Source organism: Porites lutea, chromosome 12 (genome assembly GCF_958299795.1).
Source record: "Porites lutea chromosome 12, jaPorLute2.1, whole genome shotgun sequence".
Taxonomy (NCBI): domain Eukaryota; kingdom Metazoa; phylum Cnidaria; class Anthozoa; order Scleractinia; family Poritidae; genus Porites; species Porites lutea.
In genome coordinates this window covers 13579104-13602591 of record NC_133212.1, presented here as the reverse complement: position 1 = coordinate 13602591, position 23488 = coordinate 13579104, and the positions used below count along the sequence as shown (strand labels likewise).

The 23488-nt window shown below is 39.6% G+C and overlaps 1 protein-coding gene across 1 annotated transcript; it reads right to left on the bottom strand.

Moving 5' to 3' along the window:
* Positions 1–185: 185 nt before the first annotated feature.
* On the bottom strand, positions 186–23393 carry LOC140921411 (uncharacterized). Its single transcript, XM_073371407.1, has 22 exons — positions 23319–23393; positions 23080–23205; positions 22023–22129; positions 21008–21151; positions 17470–17607; positions 16487–16554; positions 14966–15027; positions 13901–14016; positions 11428–11614; positions 10910–10996; positions 10531–10691; positions 10140–10274; positions 8671–8826; positions 8032–8116; positions 7211–7383; positions 6537–6620; positions 4919–5137; positions 3712–3830; positions 3291–3425; positions 2512–2614; positions 818–941; positions 186–472 (listed from the first exon to the last, which is right to left on the bottom strand). Exons 1-22 carry the CDS (start codon positions 23374–23376, stop codon positions 243–245), a joined length of 2817 nt encoding a protein of 938 aa, XP_073227508.1. The 5' UTR covers positions 23377–23393; the 3' UTR covers positions 186–242.
* Positions 23394–23488: the final 95 nt, after the last annotated feature.

Sequence of the window (23488 nt, the reverse complement as noted above, 5' to 3'; positions counted from 1 at the left end):
TATGATATTCTTTTTAGTGCGTATTGAAAGCCACGTAATGGTAATGAAAAAATGCGTTATTTACAGGATATGAGTACTTCTGTTCACAATCCTTTTTCCATGTTTCTACGAACTGAACATTTTAAGGTCCAGTTAAAATGATTACTGCATATTTACACTACCGCGCTACCTACTAGCTAGACACAAACTTCATATTGGATCATATTTGATATAAGTCGAACTAATCTGTACTTATCCCAAGTTTAGAAATACTCTGTTTTTACAACAGCAATCGCAGGATCCTTCATGTAATCCTTGGCAAACTTAATAATCTGCTGGGAGTTGATCTGGTCGAGTCGTGTCTGGACTCTAGTCCCCAGTGCCTGCAGTTCCTCGACAGGAGGGTAAAACGCGGCATGTTGATGATCATCAGGCCTGATAATACACAGGCGGGGATAGTGATATAATACGGGAACTTGATCGGCCTGTCTCCCTAAAAGACAAGCAAACGACCGTAAATTACTTAAAGAAAGACTTTTAACAAAACAAAACGTTTTTAAGGGGGTATTGTAGAGAGTTGAAGAGTGATTTTTAAATATATATATCTCGCTAGCAAAAAAAAAAAATTGAATAACTGGCAGTGTCAATGGCCAGGTCGATGAAAAGGAAAGGTAAAACAGTTAAAGTAAAATGGAAAAAGAAGATATACCGATATGTCTCTTAAAAAGGGGGAATTCTTTAAGAACACAAATAATTGAACATTTACTCAGCGGATACCCAGTATACAAGAACCTTAGCTAAGTTGGAAAAATGTCCGCCGTTTTTTAGGTATAGTTACCGTATGCGTGTTTAGCGTGGTAATCCTTGGGTACAAATCTGCTGGCCCAGTGCGTAAATTCATCGATATCCAGAGTAACTACAACCATTTCACGGTAAAGAGCGTAAGCTGACTCAGTGAGCTCCTGAAAAGAAAACACAGTATAACACAGTTATGAGCACGTGTCAGTTGTCTCCTTGGAAATAAGACTGTTCCATTAAAGTAATTACCTTGCTAAGGATTTAATGAAATCAAATGTGGTCGTTTGAGTAAAGGTACAGGAAAAACCAATGGTGACCTTGAGGACGCAACTTAATCCGGAGAGTTGCTCCTCTCCCTAAAATAGATGTCAAAAGTGCTGGGACACTTAACGTGGTATAGTGGCATAAGTAAAACTAGCAACTCCCACATCCTTTCCCTGTTGAATTTCGAGCCAGAAGGGTGCTAGGAGGTTGTCTTTTGGCACAACATTGTTGGGGAAGGGGTAGGGGGCGGGGGGGGGGGGGGGGTCATGAGATGAACCCGAAGCCAATGGGAGTAGAGTCCTAAGCGTACTAGCCTGCGAGCAAGCTCTCCTGTTTGGGCAAACGAAGCGAGCCGCGGGAGGGCAACCCCCCCACCCCACCCCCATCCCCCGCTTTCGCGTCTCCTCTCGCGTGCCTCTCGCCCGTCTAGTTTTCAATTTATCCCCCAAATGGAGAGCTTGCTCGCAGGCTATAAGCGTACTGAGTTTCTTGCCTAAGCAACAACAAAACATTATTAACTACTACCAACGCCCTTACGATCAGAATCAGAATTGCACTACCCTCCTTCCACAACTCATAGAGTAAGACTTAAAATTTCTTTCTACATATTCGTTCACTTAAAAAAGAATGTTTTGTTTTTATGCGGCGCAAGTGAGTGTCCGCTTGGAACAAGTTTTGTTTATAAAACATTGTAAATAAAATATTGTCCTGTGATTGAGACCTGTAACATTCTGCGCAAGCAGACTTTTTTCTCGTAGTAATTACACAGCACCTGAATCTCGTTCCCAGGATCTCACTTTTTCCCGTCCCCGGAGCAAGCCGGGAGAGATCGAGGACAGGAATAATGTAAATGAAAGTGAAGAATGATCATCGCAGTAAATTTTCCAATTTAAGCAATTGGAAAGAAGAAGCCTGAAAAAAATCAGGGCTTCAACGGGATTCGAACCCGTGACCTCCGCGTTACCGTTATAATGTAAATGTAAACTGTTGACCCGTCAGAAGGTGTTCGCGCGTTCCAGATCGAGTTGGAATTTGTGAAGTGATGGTTTTGGCAGACGGAAAAGGTGGAGTACCAAGAGAAAAAACCTTTTAGAGCAAGAGAAAACTAACAAACTCCACCCGTATATAGCGTGACGGCGGGACTCGACGCCGGGCCACTTTACTGAGAGGCGAGAACTTTCTGTTCACTTCTGCGCCATCCTTGCCTCCAGTGAAGAACAGACACATTTGTTAGAACCGGCCAGCCAGACCGGTCCCACTATATATAGAGAATTCCACTTCTAATCCCGACTATCCAGCCAGACCAGTCTATTCTTAAATGATATGTTCTGCAGTGATGGGATTTAGAGATATTACCGATGAAAGTCTAACATTTTATTTCCAAAATGACTGGTCTGGCTGGCCAGTTCTGAGAGGGCCCTCTGAGAGTGAGATTACATTTACCAGTTGTCATTTTCCTCTTGTTTGTACCTTTAAAAAGAAGCTATCCTTGGTGACGTTATCCTTGTGCGTCAGTGCAATTAAAATGGGTAAGTTGTGCGCAAATGGTTCAAAGCTGGCATCCTCTTCAGAGCTAAAATTAATTAAAACAATTCTTCAAAGAAAGGTTAAAGGTTTGTTAATAGTGGAAATGCGCTAAGCGTTTAGTTTACAGGTACTTCACTCAAATAGGTAGAAACAAATAATCCAAACAGAACATAACAGGATTAAAAAACCCCAACTGGCAGGAGGCAAATAGGTTGCTATTTACAAGCGTGGCCAAGACGACGGAGAACAAGTGGTCAGAGCGATAGAACCACGTTATATACTCAAGGATAAACAATTGTTGGTAGCAGTGTCGTGAAATCTTTTGGCTTTTAGAAAAAGGCAATGATATCAACATAATGACTGAAAAGTCGCATGGGGTGTAAAAAATAACCCTCAATTCTATCAACAATCCTTCACGCTTTAGCGTATAACATGGCACTATCCCCACACTGTTGACCATAAACTGTAAGTGTAAACGTTCCCGGCAGGGTTACTGAGTGGTCACTCCTAGTGAAGCTATTTACCTTTATAAACCAAACGATTTAAACGTTTGGGTCCGTAGATAACAATAAAACATAATCAATAAATTGATCGCTTTTAGTCAATGCTTTTTGTGGCTTTAACTGTCCAATTCATTAGTATGATTTTGAAATGAGAACTGTTGGGAAACAGGGAGTTAGTATCAAAGATGAGCTAATCAACGGAATATTTGATGAACTAACCCTAATTTGGTATGAAAAGCAGCTGATGTCATGTGTAGGACTGGAAGTCGGCGATGATCATGAACAAAGCGCACAGCGATATCAGTGCATTTCTTGTGATCTTGCTCACATTTGAAATTCTTCGGCATGTCATACCTGAAATGTCGAGTCACAGCAAATTAAACGATCCGCACTGCTAAACAATTGAACAAAAGAACACAGCTGAGCACGAATGAAGAATGAACCCTGAATGAATGAAAGAATGAATGAATGATAACTTTATTTATACACGGTTCGGAAATTGGATGGGGAAAGGACCTCCAATGTCTTCGGCCGCAAATAGTTACTTTGCCCACTCGAATGACTGGAAACGGAGTGCTACGGAGCAGAGTTGTATTGCTGCTATTTTTTTAACAGGTTTAACAAACTAGAGAAGACTCACTTGTGTACATCGTGAAACATGTGTAGTTTGGAGTCCCTCTGATTGTTGATAGTGTATTCCACATTACGGCCCATTTGGAATACCTTGACCCGGACACCATCGCTTCTTTGAAGTTCAAGCTACAGACATAGGCGGGACAAATTAAGGGATCAATATACATCAATTTCAAATAGGCGATAGATACCGGGGAATTACAATGAAGGTCCCGTTCCATTCCCATTCACCTTCTTACTGCTGAGGTACAAGAAAGGCAGAAGAAAGGTCACGCGCGAGCCACAGCAATCCCAGCCAGTACTTATTAAAGAAATTTAGAATTAAGCTTACCCCGAGAGACAAACCCAACCAACCAGCAAGACCAGCCACTACTTATTAAAGAGATTTAGAGTCAAGTTTACCCCAAACAACAAACGTCAATTTGCACCTCGTGATCAACTATTCTCGTTCGTATACTGTTTATTACATCTACGCAAAAATAAGTAGTTTCATGTCACCCTCATCAATGTCCGTCCGCTTCCTAATCAGAGAAATTGTCAATTTGAATTTGCCGTTTGACGTTTGTCGTAAACCGGATTCTAAATCTATTTATTGTCAACCCTGTTGAATGAAGCAATTAGGAGTAGGGGCTTTTTCTTCTCAGCCCTGCATGGGTGGGATGCTAGTTTATCACATTGTTACTAAAAACATATCTGCACTAAACAACTAAGATAACTGGAAGCAAAGTTTCTCGCCGCAGAAAAAGAGGCCTCTAACCAAAGAGTTTCGGGTATAAAGTCAAAGTGTAAAAAGGACCCAAAAGGTATATGGATAATGGAACACAATAAAATGAAAAAGGGAAAAATGGGAAAGGTCTGAGAAAAGGACACAGGTTAGATAAAAGACGGCAGTCAAACCTGTTACATTAAGACAATGACAAGCGTCACCCTAACGTGCACAATGTACAAAATACTGAGGACAAAATGAAAATCAAATACTTCAAAATAAGCCCACACCGTACCTGGTTAGCCTCAGCGGGGCGCAATCATTCCAGTCTCCTTTGTTGCACGTTAGTATGACAGAATTGAATTTAGAGTTAATGTCGGCAACTTGCGCTAAAATGTACTGTCTCTTGAAAATTAAAGAATCGTTAAACCTCGAAAGCCAGACTAAAAGCGTTATTTTGGCTGATGTGAGGACTGCTGTATTCGCACAAGAACAGAAGGAAACTGACCTTTGACAAAATAAGATCCTCGTCCTTAGCTCTCACTTTACTTCCATCATCTACAACATCTTTGGTGTATGTGGCATAGCATGGAACTCGACCAAAAAGAAGCTCACAGATAAGTTGGAAACAGTGAAAAGGATACCATTTGTTAACAAGACTGGGCGCCAGATATCGACGAGCTAGCGTCCGCGTGTATACAGTACCAACCAACCTGACATCAACATCCTGGGAAAAGATATAACAGACATGACGGTCAGTTAGTGGAATCCTACCTGTTCAATCACAACAGAGTGAGACAAATTCCATTTACAAATTTCATTTACGCTAAAATATTGGCACTGATATCCAAAATTGAAATCATGATAGCACAATAAGAACTGAACAATATTTAATCTAATGTTTCTCTGGTTAATATATGGAGCTTTCTGACTCAATAGCAAAAAAAAAAAAATGTCTTTAAGATACTTGGTTGGTTTGCAGATATTTTGTGCTTTCCTTTACTTTCAAACCAAAAGATGGCAAAAATGACGTAAAACAAAACAAAGTTAATAGACAGCAGTAAAATGAAATACAGTTAAAGCTCCACTGACAGGGCAACTCAGCGATAAAAGACACTAAATTCTGTCCTGACCACCTGCCTAAACAATCACTTCTTTTAAAACTTCCACGTAACGGCCATGCTTAAACAATGCCAACTGCAAGCATGTACACCACTGGCCTGTATGGAAAGCGCATAAAAAATATAGCGCGAGAGATAAATGAGAGATGCGCGCAAGAGAGGAGGAATCACACACATTCTCCTTCCACGAGGACAACCTCGCCGTTTTTACTTGTGCCCTATACTTCTCGAGTGAGGGTTCGACTATATGTTACAAACAATGAAAATATAAAAAATTAACAGAGATCCTTAATTTTTTAATTTTAATTTTTTTAGATTTAGAACAAGGCCAACGTATTGCGTGGAGAGACAAGGGCGGGGAAGGGTTCCCCTGCCATAGAGTTAACGCCCCTAGTGGTTCATTTGCGTTCCACAAGATTAATAGGGACTTTAAGATCCAACGATGCGGCAGCAACGAGAACATCGCTTAAAAAGTGAATTTGAGTTCTTACAGTCTTTATAGTGATTATTCCCACCCACTTACTTTGTTAAATGTTGGCGAACCCTCCCGAAGGTGAATTTCAAGTGACCATATTCAAGCTCAGAAAGAGAAATAAAATTTCGTCGTTGCTTGTTTACGTCCTCCATAAAACGCGCGAATTTAGGCATTTTCACGTCGTAATCGTGCAAAAACGGGAAAGAAATGTACAATGAAGTGTGGTGCACGTGCAAAGTTGTTGTTTTGCTTATTAAACCTATTTTTTTGACGTTCTCATTGCCGTCCGCGTCGTTGGATCTTAAAGTTTCTTATATCAGGGAAATGCTGTGTAACGGAATCTACGGATTTTCTCCTTTATATTAGAGAAGATTAGAAGGTCCTCAAGAGCGGATCCCGCCAGGAATCGAACCCTCATCTCACCCTCCAACGTCTGGGACCCAACAGATTGAGCGAATTAGTCGGCGGTTTTCTGGGCTAAATGAGTTCCAGGATTAATACAAACACACAGTAGTAACAAAATAAGTTACCATGTCAGGAAGAGAAGTAAACATGAAAGATCTATCCACAGCAGGTTGACTTATATCAGACAACCACTCCAGCACAAGTTTAACCTGGCGAAAAAAAACAAACAAACAAGAAAGACAGAAAGAAAGTCTTTTGGCTGAGAGAAACGAACTGAGTAGAAAGTGTTTTTCTAACACAGCGCTGAGGCCTGGGTCTATGTCAAAGAACGGTTACGTAACACGAAGGGTGGATCTGGTAACCTTTGAAGCTCGAAGTCATCACAAAAACGGAGATTGTTTAATTCAAATACAATTTTATAACTTTCGATCAAGGAAAAGAAAAAAATCCCGATCCTATCACTCAGCAACGACCAACGCTGGGCTTCACAACGGTCTTCGTAAGGCATCTCGCCCCTTTGCTGACCTAAGGCCAACAGTGAAGCTCCTCTCTGTACTTTTCCTAAATGACAATCTCTCTGACATGGCTCCTACATGTAGCTGTGAGGGACAAGTATATAAACAAGCATATTGTAAGTTACACTGGCGATCGTTGTTCCTGAGTGAATAAGCTAGCCATTAATGGTTTGCTGTTGTAACATTGTTCAGATTTTTCTCCAATTTTTTCGTAGGCCTGCAACAATACATTTACCTCAACGAATGGTTTAGTTTACTTTTAGGTGATGAAAATAGGACCTTACCACCACTGGCCCATGATAGTCGAGTCGGAGGTTAGTGGACTGGGAACTAGAACAGCTGCCGACTGCTGACCAGCTGAGACTACGGAATGCAGTAAGGGTTGGGTACCCTGTGATGCCATACCGCTGACATGTTTTAGGATCAGATGAACAATTGTGTATAAACAAGGAAGCACCTAGTTCAGAGAACCAAAACATTTGCACATCAGTGTCCGAGGCAATCCTGCAAGTACATTATAGGAGCAACTTTTTCCAAGGACAAAGGATGTTCTTACCGTGATCAACCTTTTAAACGGGGGCAGGAATTAAAGTCATTTTAGCTATGGCAATATTATCACGATAGTTGACATCAAATTACAGCTGTATTGCAACTGTACTATTATAATGGTGAATTGCGGTGTCGCAATTGTTTTCCACCAAACTTCATAAATGTGATCAACGGAGAAATTGCATTCGCGCGTTTTTAAAAGCCAGATAGGAGAATCCCGGGTCAAGCTATAAAAAAAACATGTCCGCAAGTATGTTTTTGGTTCCTAACATGTTTTATCTTGGGACAACAGTTAGTTTGCCTCACATTCAGAGGACCTGGCCCTAGGTAGTTGTTCATAAGCTCGATAGCGCTTTCCACCGGATAAATGACTATACAGTGGATGAGTATTAGGGAAACCAATTGCGCAATGCATTGGATAGAGATTTACCCAGTGGATAGCATTATTCACCTTTTGAACAACTGGGGCCAAGTGCAATGCAAGTGAATATTTCAGCAGTGAGATATAGTTACAGCAGACCGACAAGAAAAACCAAAAAGGTCGGACAATACATACCTAAATACTTGGAATTTACTGATATCTTTTCGATTGTTGGCAGAACCTGCACACAATAACTGCATCCATGTATGAGAAATACAACCTGTAGAGGACAACAAAATATTGTACATAAAACTAGCAACCCTTCAGTTAAAACATGACGGCTGCAGTCCACGAGCAGACCAAGTACTTGTTTTAACTCTGTCTTTTCAATCACAGAGAGCTGGTCCCTGTTATCGAACTCCTTTGGGCGGACAATTGTCTAAGAGGGATATTCCGTACTGGCCCCAACGGTGTCCTTCGGAAGGAGTTGTCTGTATTACCAAGCGACAAGAAAGTTAAGAGCAATAAGTCACCTTCTCCTACCTCGATAAATCCTAGTCTATCACGGATAAGTGTTAATTGAAACTGGTGATGCCGGTTATTATCACTAACGGAAATGCACATATATTAGAGACAGCACTGGGTCGAACTAATGAGCGCTACAGAGAACTTATGCACATGTTTCTTAAACGACCATGATTGTGAGTCAGAGTGTTAAGACCATTTGTAACTTTAGCTGCAATTGCCATTCAATAGACTTAAGATTTAAGATGGACCAACAGGCCCGCATTTTATCGTTCCTCTTTAAAAACTACTGATAAACCCTACACTTACCAACGCTACAGAAAACAACTCACGAGACTGTTTCTTTGGCAGTGCAGTGTATGACTTCACTGGACCAACCGACTGTTCTATTAGGAAGGCCCACGTCTTGTCATTCACATAATTGAATTTGAAAGGCTTTGAATTTACATTTCCACGAGCCCTCACCTATCAGATGCATTTAAACATCAAAATTAACTGCAAGTATGATATGTCTAACAGAGACTATTGTAGGAATCCCATATAAAGTATTTAGTATGTACATTGTACATGTATTCACTCTGAAGACGCTGAGACTGAAAATCTTGTCAAGCGAAGCCTATTGTATTTTACTGTTATACTCTCTCTCCCCAGCTGAGTTCCTACACGGGGCTACTTGAACATTTCTCTTACTCATTATATTACCTTTATCTCAGTAATCTCTGATTTAAAATGTCCTTAGGTGAAATACTAATATTTACTTATTGTCATATTTTTTGCTCTGGCTTCTTATTCGGTTTCTACTCTATATTTATCTACCGACATTGTTTCATCTGTTCATCTTTTCTTAACCACTTTAATAATGAATGAATGAAGGAACGAACGAACGAACGAACGAACGAACGAACGAACGAACGAACGAACGAACGAACGAATGAATGAAGAGTCGTGGATGAGAGGACAACAGACGTGCCCTCTTACAATACATTTTAACATGTGAACAGTAAGCTCGGACGTCAGCATACAAAGGTGCCACTGGCAGCCGCTCTCAGTCCATTTATGAGCTTACTGTACCCACCCAGCCCATGATGTGAATGATGTGATGAGTGAAGGTTGACCACAACACCGGGGTCTACGTCCCCTACTCTTTTCGAACAGTGGTGTGGGTTTTTTCACGTCCCACAAGAACCAGATAAGTGTAAGTGCTGTGAGACGGGACCTACGGTTTTTCGTCCTTATCCGAGGAGACTAGAAAGTCTAACCGTTTGCAGATGTCATTACAAAGGCAGCACTTTCTTCTCAGTTATTTTAAAGACCCAGAGTGTTGGTCCGGCAGGGATTCGAACCCTTGACCTCCCGCTCAGCAGACCGGCGCTCTCCCAACTGAACTAACCTATTGAATTCTCAGAACTAACCTATTGTAATGACTTTTAGTTTTTCCCTAAACTTGACTTAACTGTCTAAAATAACCTTTGCTATTTTTGCATTGTGGTTGATAAGCAGCAGGATTTGAATGTGGTCGTTAATTGATAAACATTTCAAGGTACTTCACGAATAAAGCCAATGGCATCCCAAAGAGCATGCCAGTTTAGCCAAAGACAGCTAAAAAGTATCTAACCCAGTTTAAGCCCCAGGCAAGCCGAAAAAGGCTCACGCAGTTTAGCCACAGGCAACCCAAAGAGACTCACCCAGTTTAGCCAAAGGTCCCAACAATGCCTAGTCCAGTTCCTGCAACAGGAAACAAGTTGCTGCTTTTACTACTAATTCAGACCCACACCCACCTTAGTATACCATGAATGAGGCGGTAATGCTGGTCCATACACCACACTACTCTGCTCAAACCCTGTCAAGCCTGCAAGAGTGCTGTTATCCTCCATAACACAGACATCTCTTGCTACTTCAAAATAGCACACATTCTAGTATCAAGAAAACGTAATATCACTGTTTCGCCTTGAGTATACTATTAAAATACCATATGTATCACGCTGGGCACACACTGCAAGAAAAATGGAGTTCTAGAGAAATGTCCCAACATGATTGAAACATAATGTATTTCTTCATAGGTCAGACTTGCAACAGGCAAAAAATTGAGAGTCTACTAAAATATTTAGTTCTGAAGCTAATACTTTGAACAAAATGAGCAAAATGGATACTATTTTCTCTGACAGGTACCCTCGAGTCTTTGCTTTCTCTCCATGGGTTGTAATCTTCATTCTCATCATCATCTGAAGGTGTGGATGGAATCAGGCTAACAGATAACTTCTGTAGAAAGTCGTACAGCAGTAGAGGAGTAGGGACATCTTTATCGAACACTTGCTGTTTCATTACAAACTCTGTTTGTTGAAATAAAAGGTTCAAGATTTTCAACCACTCGTTGTAGCCTTTTTAAAGTTGTAAAAGGTCTTAATTGCCCTTTGTTAATCATGCTGCTGCTATGGAGTACTTGAAATGTTTGATTTAGGTTGTACAAACAATTTTGTAGGCAAAAAATTAATCATGAATCTCAACCGTTTTTAGAAAGAAAGACTTGCTTAAACAATTTTGTACTCACTTTGTGTAGTTGACCCTCTCTCTTGCCAAAAAGCAACAGTAAATGGCACTGCATACACATTTGATGCACTGACATACCTTGAGATTACTGCAGAAAATATATACAACAAACATGTCATATGTACTGAGGAACAGCTGGAGCTGGCTATCGGATTTCTCTGAGAAAGGAGATGGCATCTTTCTATACAAGAAGCTTTTTAAGTATAAATCCAAAGAAATACAGATTATACCTATTGTCACTTAAGGAGAGAGCCGAACTCGATCTGCGACTTTAATTGCTCATAAATGACTACTTATTCAAAGTGTCCAAATCGTCTAGTCAAGACACTATAGTTGCAATCCCTTGTAACAACCATCAACCATAAGCAAGCAAAAAATACTGGCATTTTTGGGTGGTCATCTAGGTAAGTTTCTAATGGTGGTGTTTCTTAACTAATGATTCAAAGAGAAACAAAAATTCTTACATCCATTTTAATGATTGCTTCATAATAGACCGCTTAAATGAAAAACATTCCTTACCTTCTGGATAATCGACAATATTGAGTATTCCAAATCGTAACGATAGTCTCATCCTTGTAAAAGTGTCATAGGAGCGATGGAAGCCATTAAGGTAGTTGAGAGTGCGGGAACTTCTTGGAGAGAAGAAACACACAACTATTGGTGGCTGTGGATGTTTTGTTTCCAAGACTTCACTCATGAAATTGTCCTGTCGAATAATAACGGCATTTCAGAAGGACAATCATTAAAAACTCGTACTGGACACAGTGCTCCAATGCCAAGTTCAACTGTGTTTTCTCAACCTGACATATCAAGAATGATTACTTAAATGCGCAACTGGAGACAAAGACTATGGAAAAGACTGTACTGTCCCTAAAATAAATAGCATTTCAACGCAATACCCCAGCTACCCTGCAGCACATAAAATAACATAAACAGCTTAGAATTTAGTGGTGTCCTGCAACCAATTTGCTGTCCACTTCAATTGCAGGTGGAGTTGCATGACAAGGCCAAGAAAGGAACTGAATTGTCCCTACATAAAAATTACCCATTGGCTTATCTAATACCCCAGCTACCTTGCAACACCTAAAAAATAAATCGGCACTTCACTGACAGATCACCTTGGAGTTTTCGGCAAACGTTTCAGCCCTGTTTTGCAATTTGTAGACTGTGATATTGTTTGGAAAATGTTGGATTTGTCACTATACTAAGGAATTAAGGAAAAGTCCTAAAGCTATTTTCCATCTTAATCACTTAAATTTGCAAAAAGCTGGGAAAAATACGAATTTAAATTGACCAATTTGATGTGTAGACTAAGCTAAAACATATTTGATTGCAACTGAAGATTTAATTAGGAGAGACTACTGGTCCGATATGATGGTTTTGTATGAAACTCTGATCAAATAATGCCAGAATTTCTAATAAAACGAAAAATTATCTTATTGTGCCAATTAACCAGTTTAACGAGGGGAAACTAGTGGGTAAATCTACGCAAAACAAAACAAATTCACACAGAGGTATCTCGACATTTTGTTAACTTAAGTCTTGATTGAAAACAGCATCCTGTATTTTTGTTTCGTTCTGTCTGTTTCCAGGGGGCTTCATCACATTATGATGGCCAAGGAGTGGATGCCAAACTCCAAAGATATATCTAATTGATTTTAGTGGGTAATTTCGACTCAAAATGCGCTTTTGCTTCCGTTTTATAATCGCATAGAACTGGATTCTAAGGATGTGAGCCTGCAGTTACATTCAGAGTAGGAAAGGTTCATAAAGAGCTCCTTCAAAACACTGCTAGAATCTGAAGTTGCACTAATATTTCACAGAGGAAAAAATTTCTTTTTAGTATTGGCAAAGTGCCTTGGACATCGTTAAGACCAGGAAACATTTAATCTCCGCTCAACTGAAAAAACAGCAATGGCAGTTTTTGACAAACTTCTCAGCCCAGTTTTGTAAACTGTAAGGTCTCCAACATTTAGAAAATGTTAGCATTTTGATAGTATTTGTGACCTGGAAGCAATGAAACGAGCAGAAGTAAACGTGGTGTACATACTTAAAATAAACGGTACAATTGCATAGATACGTCGATATATTAGGCCATAAGCAGATTCACTTTCCTGGAAGGACCGTCAATCTGCTTATTGTCTAAGGTCTATGCTTATGGTCCAGGAGGCATAGCAAACAACGCCAGAAGTGGATACGCGAGAAAGACAACTTAAAGATCGGAGATGTAGTTCTTGTTGTGGATAACAACTCCCCGCGAGGACGATGGCTCCTTGGCCGTGTTATCAAGACTTTTCCCGGACGAGACGGCAAAGTCCGTGTGGCAGAAATTAAGACGAAGAACTCTACTCTAACTAGACCAATTTCTAAGCTATGTTTGTTGGAGGAAGCTGTCTAAAACTGTGTTTATCGAAACTTGAGAGTTTTAGAGACTGATTCAAATGACCAGGTTCTAACTGGCGGACTCTTAATTTTAAATTTTCCTCGTATTTATTTTGCTGAATCAGTGAAATTCAGCCAAACCCCCCAACACTGAATAAGCTGATGTAACGATTGTATAATTGCATGTATGTATAGGTGTGTGTCCGTGTGTGTATATATGCTTTGTGATAATTATTGTAATTGTTGTACTTTGGAATAAGTGAAATGAATGAGCTGTGCAGGGAGACCTTATTTGCTATTAGGACGAGTTTGGCTCTTCGACACACCGTAAAATTTTATATTTGGCTTCTCTTTGTCTGTTTTGTATTTCTAGGCCACATTAATTTGCTCTTATTTTAGTTATTTAACACAAAGGGGCACAATTCTGTATTCAGTACAGACCTAATGTAGTACACATGTGGGCCCCAAAAAAGTTTTCTTGTCCTTAATAATCTTATTTTAAGGTCTGTCATTGCAAAATAACTCCACCCGAAACGTCAGCAATGTTTTGGCAAGTCACTGTGTATTATTAGTTTTGCACCTAGGGCCCTTTAACTAAATGTATACTGACCAGGTTTAAGTGGTTAGTTTGGCTGTGTAGTGTGACCAAGAGAATCTGAACTCTCATTTCTTCCACTTCATGGATACCATGGAGTACTTTTAATGGTCTCTTTGTTTCTTTCCATTCTGAGGAAAGGAAGTAGTTATAATTAACATCCATACCATTTTGTTGATTTTTTAAAAAACTGTAAATTAACAAAATTTCGGAACAATTTCCCTATATGCAGTAACAAAATTTTATTTTAAAGATATAACACAACCTTTAAAACCAGAGGCTTAAAGAGAACTTCACCTAAAATGAAGAAGTTGAAACATTATCAGGCAATCAGATGTACATTTGTAATAAATTGCAAATCAAGCTTTCATTGACAAAAGTGCAATTAAATTCCTCTCAATAGGGCCATTTATACGAGGAAAAATGAGACGCGTCTTAAATAAGACGCGAACTTTCCGTGTAAACGGAACATTTCGTCTAAAATAAGACGCGACTTAACTAAGACGCGTCTTATTAGATAAGACATGCTCGTATAAATGGTACAGTTCGCGTCCTATTTAAGACGCGTCTTCTTATTTTTCCTCGTATAAATGGCCCTAATGTCTGCCCATATACCGTAAAATTCCGAAAATAAGCCCCTCCATGTATAAGCCCCTCCAAATAAAAGCCCCCCAAACCGGTAACGCAAAAAGCCTCCGTTTAATCACCCCTACAAATATAAGCCCCCCGGGGGCTTGTACTTGGAAAATTGTCCTCAAATACAAAGTATAACAAAGCAAAAACGATAAATTTACTTCCAACTATACGGCTAGCCCAATCGATTTTGAAACGCAAATTTCCCTCCATAGATAAGCTCCTCCGAATATAACCCCCTCCAAAAATAAGCCCCTCAAAAAGGGCCTTTGAAAAATATAAGCCCCGAGGCTTATTTTCGGAATTTTACCGTATTTTATATAACCTATCATAAATACAGTTGTACCATTTTCAAAGTTATTAAGGCTGACCTGAAAATATTAGGTCAATAAAGGGAGCACCCCACGGCCACCACACCCTAAAAATAAACACTTTCTTAACACTCACCTTGAGAATTAAAAACTATAACAGCAGGCTGCCGAGTGACATTAAATGTCTGCATCATAAATCTACCAATAAAAAGTTAAAACGCATGAAAGTTGGATATGTAAATTAACTGAAAAGATATAAATCTGGGATGTATACAAAACATTTACCCCTGGTCCATGGACTATCCCTGTGGACCTAGTCTATGGACCCCTTCATGGACCCAGTCCATGGAATAGCCCTGTAGCACTCCTAATTTTGAAGATGAATTTTACTAGAGGTCTCATTTAAGAACCTTAAAATAAATGAACGAAAATGTGTCAAATTATATACATTATCAGGATTATGGGTTCTCATAATACACATTCGTTCAAATTTTTTCTGAATTTCATGTTTGGTTTAGTCTGCTAAAAAAGTAACAATATTTGAAGGGAATAAGAGGAGAGGTAAAGAGGAAGTGGACTCCTAGCAACTTTTCACGCATTGTGTGATGACACAAAAACGCCTGCATAGGGGACTAGGGAGGAAGAGGTAACGCATGATGTTTGACTACCCTCCTCAGACTTCCCTTCCCTTGATATCCCTTGGATGCATGTATGTTTATTTACAAAATGACCTGCATAATTATTTTCAAACAATATTGGTCAGACGTCTGACAAGCTCCACAGACAAAACAGTTATATGCAGGTCATTTTCAGCTTGATCCATAAGCAGGATTCAATAAGTTTGCCAATGATAAAACAAAGTCTGGCGGGGGTATACAATGCGACAGCACAAAAAAAAATCATCTGTGTAGGAGACTACTTCCTCCCTACTACAATGTTTAAGAAAATTTGAACAGTGGTATAATAAAAGGAGCTCATAACTTAACAGCCGTTTAAGGTGCTTAAATATTCATTTAGACCTCTGGTAAAATTTATCTTCGAAAATTAGGGGAGGTCCACAGGGGTAGCCCATGGACTGGGTCCACAAAGAAGTCCATGGACTAGGTCCAAAGGGGAGGTCCAAGGACTGAGGGTCTCAACATTTGTATGTTTCGTATACGTCCATAAATCTTGCTGGTTTCTTCAGCCTTGTTAATGGCATGTATTGTACAATGCATATGCGTATGCCATTGCATTTCCTTGAAGCCTGTGCAAATTGAGGATAAAAATTAGTGATAGCAATGAATGATGTTTCGATGACTCCATGTCATCAATTTAACTGACGGAATTAAGAACTGCACAAATTTGAAAATGGTGACATGGAGTCATCAAAACATCATTCATCGCTATCACTAATTTTTATTCTCAATTGTTTTTCTAAAACCTCCATTATTAGAATTATCATTGATTATTGTTTTCAGTTGTTATTATTATTACTATTGGGAAAGAATTGTTTAATGATAAAAAATAAATTCAGGTAAAGCCACACAGTGTTAATTCATTCGACATTTCGACATTATAGTGGGAAAAATACTGAATATTATTACAAACAAGGAAGACAATGTTCTTAAGTCGCAAAATTCATGTAGCTATTAAACATTATATACAGGATACTTACTTCTCATCGTCACTAAAAGGGATGGCAATGAAAGGTTTTATGACTGCTTTCTTCCATCTTTTAGTCACCTATAAAACCAGGGATTATCAAAATTAGGATGTCAAATGTAATCAATTGACAATATATGATTCATAATTATTTACTTGGATATTTTTAGTTTGTAGATGCATCTACAAGTGGTTACACGAATAATGCCTTACCCTAGCTGCCAAAGGCTTTTCATCTGGAGTTCTGTCTTCTTATAATGACCTGAATGTTTGACAAAAAACCTCTGGGCAAGGGAGCCATTCCTCTAATTGCAGTGAGCCAATTACAATCAGGACTACTAACATACATACAAAACTACTGAAAACATCCAGAATGTGGATGTTTTGGTGTTTGGCTACTTAAACAAGCTCCTAAAGGATGTTACAAGTATCAAGCACTGGGCTTGAGTGACAGTCACAGTGTTATTCAGGTAGGCAACTGCCACTCGGCCATCCTACACACTAAATCAAGGTGCTCTTTGCCACAGGTCTTTTGTCCCATCATTGCATTAAGATGCCCTGAAACATACCCAGAGAAACAGTGCCTAGCAGTGAGTGTTTAGCAGAGAATTATTAATTTCTGAAAATGTGCTCACCATTGGGACTAATGTTTTGAGGACAATCATTTTCTCTTGCTTTCCTGAGTTTTGATAAATATTGTAAAAAAGCCTTTGTTTAAAGATCTCTTTGTTTTTTACAAAGAAACTACTAAAATTTTACAATTAAAAAATTCAAGGTAATTTTGTATTTTGTGGCTGCTTTAGTTTTTTCTTCAGAGATAGCATCTTTTTTTTCTAGCTACTCCTTCATCAGAAACATTGCAAAAAATCAATGATTTTTTGAAGAACTTGCCATTGTTTTGTTTTTGTGCAAAATTGTTGACTTGCTACTCACTATCTACCACACAATAGATAGAATTTTAGCCACTCAGATTGCAGAATTTTCTTTTACTATAACCTTGATGAGAGTATCTTCTAATGTTCTGTGATGCAAATGACCAGGAATTCCAACCAGAGTATACCCCTCATGGCTGTTAATTTCCTTAGATAGTTGACCATAAACAAGCACGGGCACTCTCTTGGCAAACAACTTTCCCTGTCAAAAGAAAAGCAAAATAAATGTTCACTATTGACATCTTTTAGTAAATTCTATAGCACCACATTCTTGTGCACTATATCACTACCACAGCAACTATCACTATCACTACTACTGCTACAGGGTGTAGAGCAGCTGCTGTTACCACTATAGCCTGCGTAGCCAGCGTCGAAAGGGGTAGGGGATAGGGAGAAAAGGAAAAAGGGAGGGGGATTGGGGAGAGAGGGGAAGGGATGCCTGCTATAAGAACCCCCTTTGTCCATTGCTGCGGACACTGGCGTCCGCAAATTCCTGATTGGCTGTGCCAGAATGAGTAACTTATTGGCGTGTATCCTGGCGTGTATTAGTGTGAGCGACAGACATGACGAAGGCATCAAGAAAATGGGTTCTACTGGCATAAGCCTTGGAAGATCAAAATTACTCCAATCATGTAGCAACTTCACGTTAAAACCTGAACTAAAACCAACTGTAACAACTTGTTTAGCAGGAAGAGATGCTCAGGAGGTTTTGTATACTGGATTTGTCCATACACTGAGCAGCGATTCAAAGCAATTGCGATTCTTGCCAGACATCTGCAATGCCGATATTCAAAAGACCTCCTTTTCTGCAAAAACATATACCGTCTTGAATGGAGTTTTAGATGGTTTGCAAAGAGAGTGCTGAAGCTTTGGTAAAAACTATCTGTTGAACATCTTGACAATTGTTTATAATTCTCCATTGCTTTCATTATTCAACTCTGGCTGGCCAATGTTCTGTTCTTTGTGACCATCACGGTGCTTGATGAGGTTGTAAGATAAAAGGTGTTGTGTATTCACATGAGACTGATCATTGTTTGTCGTAGACTGTGAGCAGTAAAAAAATGAGAGACTGGTCGTAGTCTGTTTGTCGTGTTTGCTGCGGGAGCAAGAACAGTAAAAATGTTTCATTTCGCTTGATTATGATATCACTTGAAAAAAGCATCTCAACTAGACAATTTCCGGTTAACAAAGTAATTAAGTTCGGACCATGCTGAGAAGTCCCGTACTTGTGATTGGTCACGTATTGACAGTGACATTATCGGATTAGTTCAGAAAATGGTGCCAGGCTGATTACAAAAACACCGGCTCTTATAGCAGCCGCTCCCTTCCCTTTCCTTTCCCCTCTTTCGTGCTTTTCTCCCCCTCCCCTCCCCTCCCTTTTTGCGCCTGCCACGCAGGCTACTACTGCTATTTCTACTCTTATTACTTCCTTCCACTGCAGCAAAGATGACTTTTGAATAATACACTGTACATCATTTGAAAACTCATGATCCATCATGGCTGCAGGAGAGTTTTTAGAGGGGCACCAGTGTCATGGCTGATCACAGGGTATTACAAGGGGTTCTTCAGAATGTCAGACATCAAGTCCTGATGACTATTAAACCCATAATCAACAAAAAGCCAAGCAAACCACAAACCACATCCCCTCTGACAAGATGGAAGAAGTGGTGGGTGGCCCTCTGAACAGTCAGCAGCTCCAGTTCATTCATTAGGTTGCCTTGACTGTTCGCCCTTGACATGGCATATACATGTGTTTCCTCAATTATTGCTGATGGAAGTATCTAGTCATGAACACAGCCAGTTGAGGGACACTTTGGCTTGGCTGGAAAGGGCTTCCTTGTAGTACAATGTCCAGCTGGACCTGAGAACAGATGTTCCAGGAGAACCCTACTTGCTAACAGACCCTGACTTGAGTGCCAATGTCAGCCAGTGGGGACAAATGATCATGAGGATTCAGGTATGTCAGGAGCAGAACACAGGAGGGCTGACATGACATGAGAGTGTTCCTACTGCCCTGATGAAAATTAATGGAAGAGGCCAAGGATCACCTGTTTGGAGTGACTGGTTGTCAAATTTTACATTATTTGTGACAACTTCTTTGCCACAGATTGATGTAATTATGGCTGCAAACAAGGAAGGGGACTTAAACATTTTCTCTGTCCCACCCTCATGACATGCTGATCATTTCACTTTCACATTTGTTTCACCGAGCTTAAAATTTACCATCTTTCATTCTTTCAAGAATGAGTTGTAGTATAGCAGCCTGCAGGCTGAAATCCCAGACCTGCTGGTCCCCAACCAACTACTTTCATATTGAGCAAAAAAGGAGTCTGTCTATTCTTAGGTCCCAAGAGCTTGACTGACATGTTCTAAGCTGGATGGGTGTGTCATGCATGTGCATGCAGCTTATGCTTCGACTAGCATCAGGGAACCTGGCAACTGGGTCTCCTGATTATACTCACCAACTTCCACCAGACACTGCTGACCTTTATCATAGTAATACGTACCATATGTTTAAAGAAAGAAAGAGCTTGCTTGAGGCTTTAGCCTCAATGACTTTGAACCTAGCAGTTTAATAGCAGTGATTACAAGTCTGTACTGGAGCCAGCAGGTCATGATCAGCATCTAGCAACTGAGGAACAGGCTCAACAACATAATAACTGTAATTATAAACAGTACTTTTATATTAGCATAATTTATGAGTAGACCTTATGAAAAGTGAAAGGGAAAATGTCAGACTCCACTATGCCACTGTGGTGAGCTCTAAAGGAATCCTTACAACTTACACCAACAATCAACAACTATTTTTCAATTAAAAACAGCTTACAATGTAAGTTACCCACACTTAGCAAGGCTATTCCCAGTGGGTAACAATAATACTATAAATGGTTAGTAAAATTATCCTAATTCAAACTTTGGAAAAGAATAGAAAGTGAACAAAGAGAAAAGCAAAACAAAGGAAGCACATTCATGTTGTTTGAGTACTGGAGAGGTGCTTATAGTCATAAGACTTATTACATGTATACCCTTCTGGTCAGGTGGTATTCTGCTTTCACTAAAGTGCAGGGGGGGGGGGGGCAAAGAAGATTTTATCCCTGCACCTCCTTCTGCTATCCACAGCATGTTAAAAGAGATCCAAACAACTCTCTTCAGTTGGATATTCAACAGTCCCTGACACTGGCACATATACAGTAGGCCATGAGTCATAAACTAGATGCATGTTAACTTGCTACAGGAGTGGTAAGGAAGTTAAAAATGAAATGGGGAAATTTGACTTAAAAAACAAAGTTTTTCAAACAACGACAATGCAGAACTCAGCAAACCCACAATCCAAATTAGGAGAGTACGGCACCTGGAATATCTTGTTCGCATCTAGGACCTCTACATAATTTTATTAATTGTGCCATTATTCATTCCTTACATGTATCTTAGACTAAGCCTATAAAATAAAATCAGAAGGCAGCCACCCAACAAGTAGAAAGAATTCATGATTGTTGTGGCAGAATAAACAAAACACATGTGCACACCAATCTCTCTCTGATTTTAAATACTCTCAACCCCTTCTTTTGTCCACTAGTCCCTTTTGCATTATTATAACATACCACATATTTAAACCAAGCCTGCAGTGAACTGATTTTAATGTGAGAGTGGTTAGGTGATGGATAAATCAAAGGTGATTCAGCTGTCCATATGTGACAGTGTAGAATAGGAACTTTTCCAGGGTGACCTTCCCATACTAACATTCCCTACAAAAAGAAAGGAATAATTGACTTTGTAAATTCACTGTACTCATACCAGTACTTTAGGCTGATTATAATTATAATAGGTTTCAATAAAGGCTGAGCTCACCTAGACTAAAATTGCAAAATAAGGGGATATGTAACAACCAATCGGTGCAGGGCTCTGAAGGCTCTTTTGTGTTTCCATGAATCAGACAAAAGTATAGATTTAGGGCTACGGGCAGATGATGAGTAAAGTAAATGTATCAGGCACCCTTTCACTTCTGGCCTTCTAAACAAAAAGGAAAGAAGGACAGCCTGATCACAGGTTAGCAAGAATCAGGTCATTATAGTACATGTACAAACTGGCATGGATGTATTAGCATCATTGTGCTCTAATGCATGATTCCCATAAGTGTACTGGCTTTGGGGGAGGGGGGGTGGGAGGCACAGCCCTCTCCCCCCCCAAAATTATGGGCAACTCAGATTTTTTGGGCAGCAAGACAAATTGGGGCAAAGCCATGTTTTAAAGAAGTTTCCATGTTTTTTTATTCTTTCGAAGAGACAGATATTTTCTAATATATTTTCTAATATTTACACTTTAAACTTCCTGCTCTACTAGGGTATAAAAACATGAGTTCCTTTGAAGAAGTTCCGTTTACATCCAAATGTTACTACTTATTTTGGTGACTTAAATTTTACCATGACCATCACAGAGTGATTTTACTTGACCCATGAAATAGGTACATGTAATAGAATAAGTACTTCAGACTATTATGCACTAATTCCATTGTCTTCTTTTGTTTACTTCTTGCTATTTTTCAGTATTTGTTAGTATTTGTTTCACAGTTTCAAGTAAAATCACTCTAACTATCATCTTCGATATCACACAACATACCTTATTAAGGTTGAATGTCACAATTGTCCAGTTCTGTAAAAAGTTGTTGGCAGGCAAACTATTAAGGAACTTAATAAGACACTCCTCCAGCTTGGAAGAACGAGTTTCTGAAAAAAAGAAATATTAAAATTACCATATTTCCTCAAATAATGGCCGGGAACGATTATTTATTTTTTTTGCACCAAAAGGGGGCGAATATTTGAGGGAAGGCAATTATTTGAGGGAGGCGATTATTTCATATAATTATAAGTTGTGGAAGTCGTGCCCTAAATGTTTTGTTCTATTTTCCCATTAAATCAAAAAATAATCTCTTCAAAGAAACTGAACATGGGCTTTTTAAGTGTTCCAAATTTGGTTCCTTGATTTATTTTCATAATCAACATCCTCGGCTACATCACTGATCAGTTTTGCAAGACCATGTGGATCATCCTTCAGATTTAGCACTATGGGTATCGATAGCGGGGGACATATAGGGCGCGATCCATTCAACCAAAATTCCAACCGGTCCGACCGGGAAAAGAGGACCACCTCAAAAGGTGGACCTGTTTTTTCGAAACTTTTCCGGTTGGACCGAACCGATCCATTGGGTTTTGGACCGAAATTTCCGGAAAGTTTGGTTGAATGGATCGCGCCCATAGTGGTGTGTAGAGGGGGGGCCGATTATTCGAGGGAGACGATTATTTTAAATGTTTCCATCAGAGGGGGGCTATTATTATTCTTGTGACCAAACATAATGGGAAAACATTTTTTTCAGATTAAGAATGGGAAAAGCTCAAGCACGAAGGGAAGCTTATTTTTCCAAAACAGATTTTAGTAGATTGCTTGGGTATGAGGTGTTTTCTTATGCCTCAGTCAATCCCTGCCTGAGAATTTTCCCGGATTTTAATTTATCACCCCATTCGAAGCTACTCCTAAAACCCTGAGAAGCACTTCTCCCGTACCCAACTCCAACTCCAATGTCCAGCTCCCCACGCCCCCACCCCTACACCCCCTAGCACCAAAACATTGTTAACTTAGCCTACGATTTAATGTAATCGGTGGACAGAAATTAACTTACGTGTATCTCTGTAAAACACGCAAAAAGGCCACTTTGCTGTGTAATTTTTCACTTGCTTTTCAAGATCCTCTTTAGAAACCATTAACTCGTCAATTGCACTAACATTCCATTTCCCTGCAGAAGAAGCTGTCAAGTTGCAATAAGAGCAAAATTACGACCAGTTACAAAAGGACATACCCAACAAAGATGGCTCCCTTGTTTGCCATATACTTTTAACTAACCAAATGATCTGAACTTACACAAATTGGCAAAGTTGTTACTGGCAAAAGCGCCATTCCTCATCACCAAGGCAAACATACACAACTGAAGCAATATTGCCGCCATTTTGATGGAGAGAATGCGAGAGGACTGGAAACAATACTCGTACCCAGCACTTTCGCACCTTCCGTTATGGCGGACGAAAGCTCGT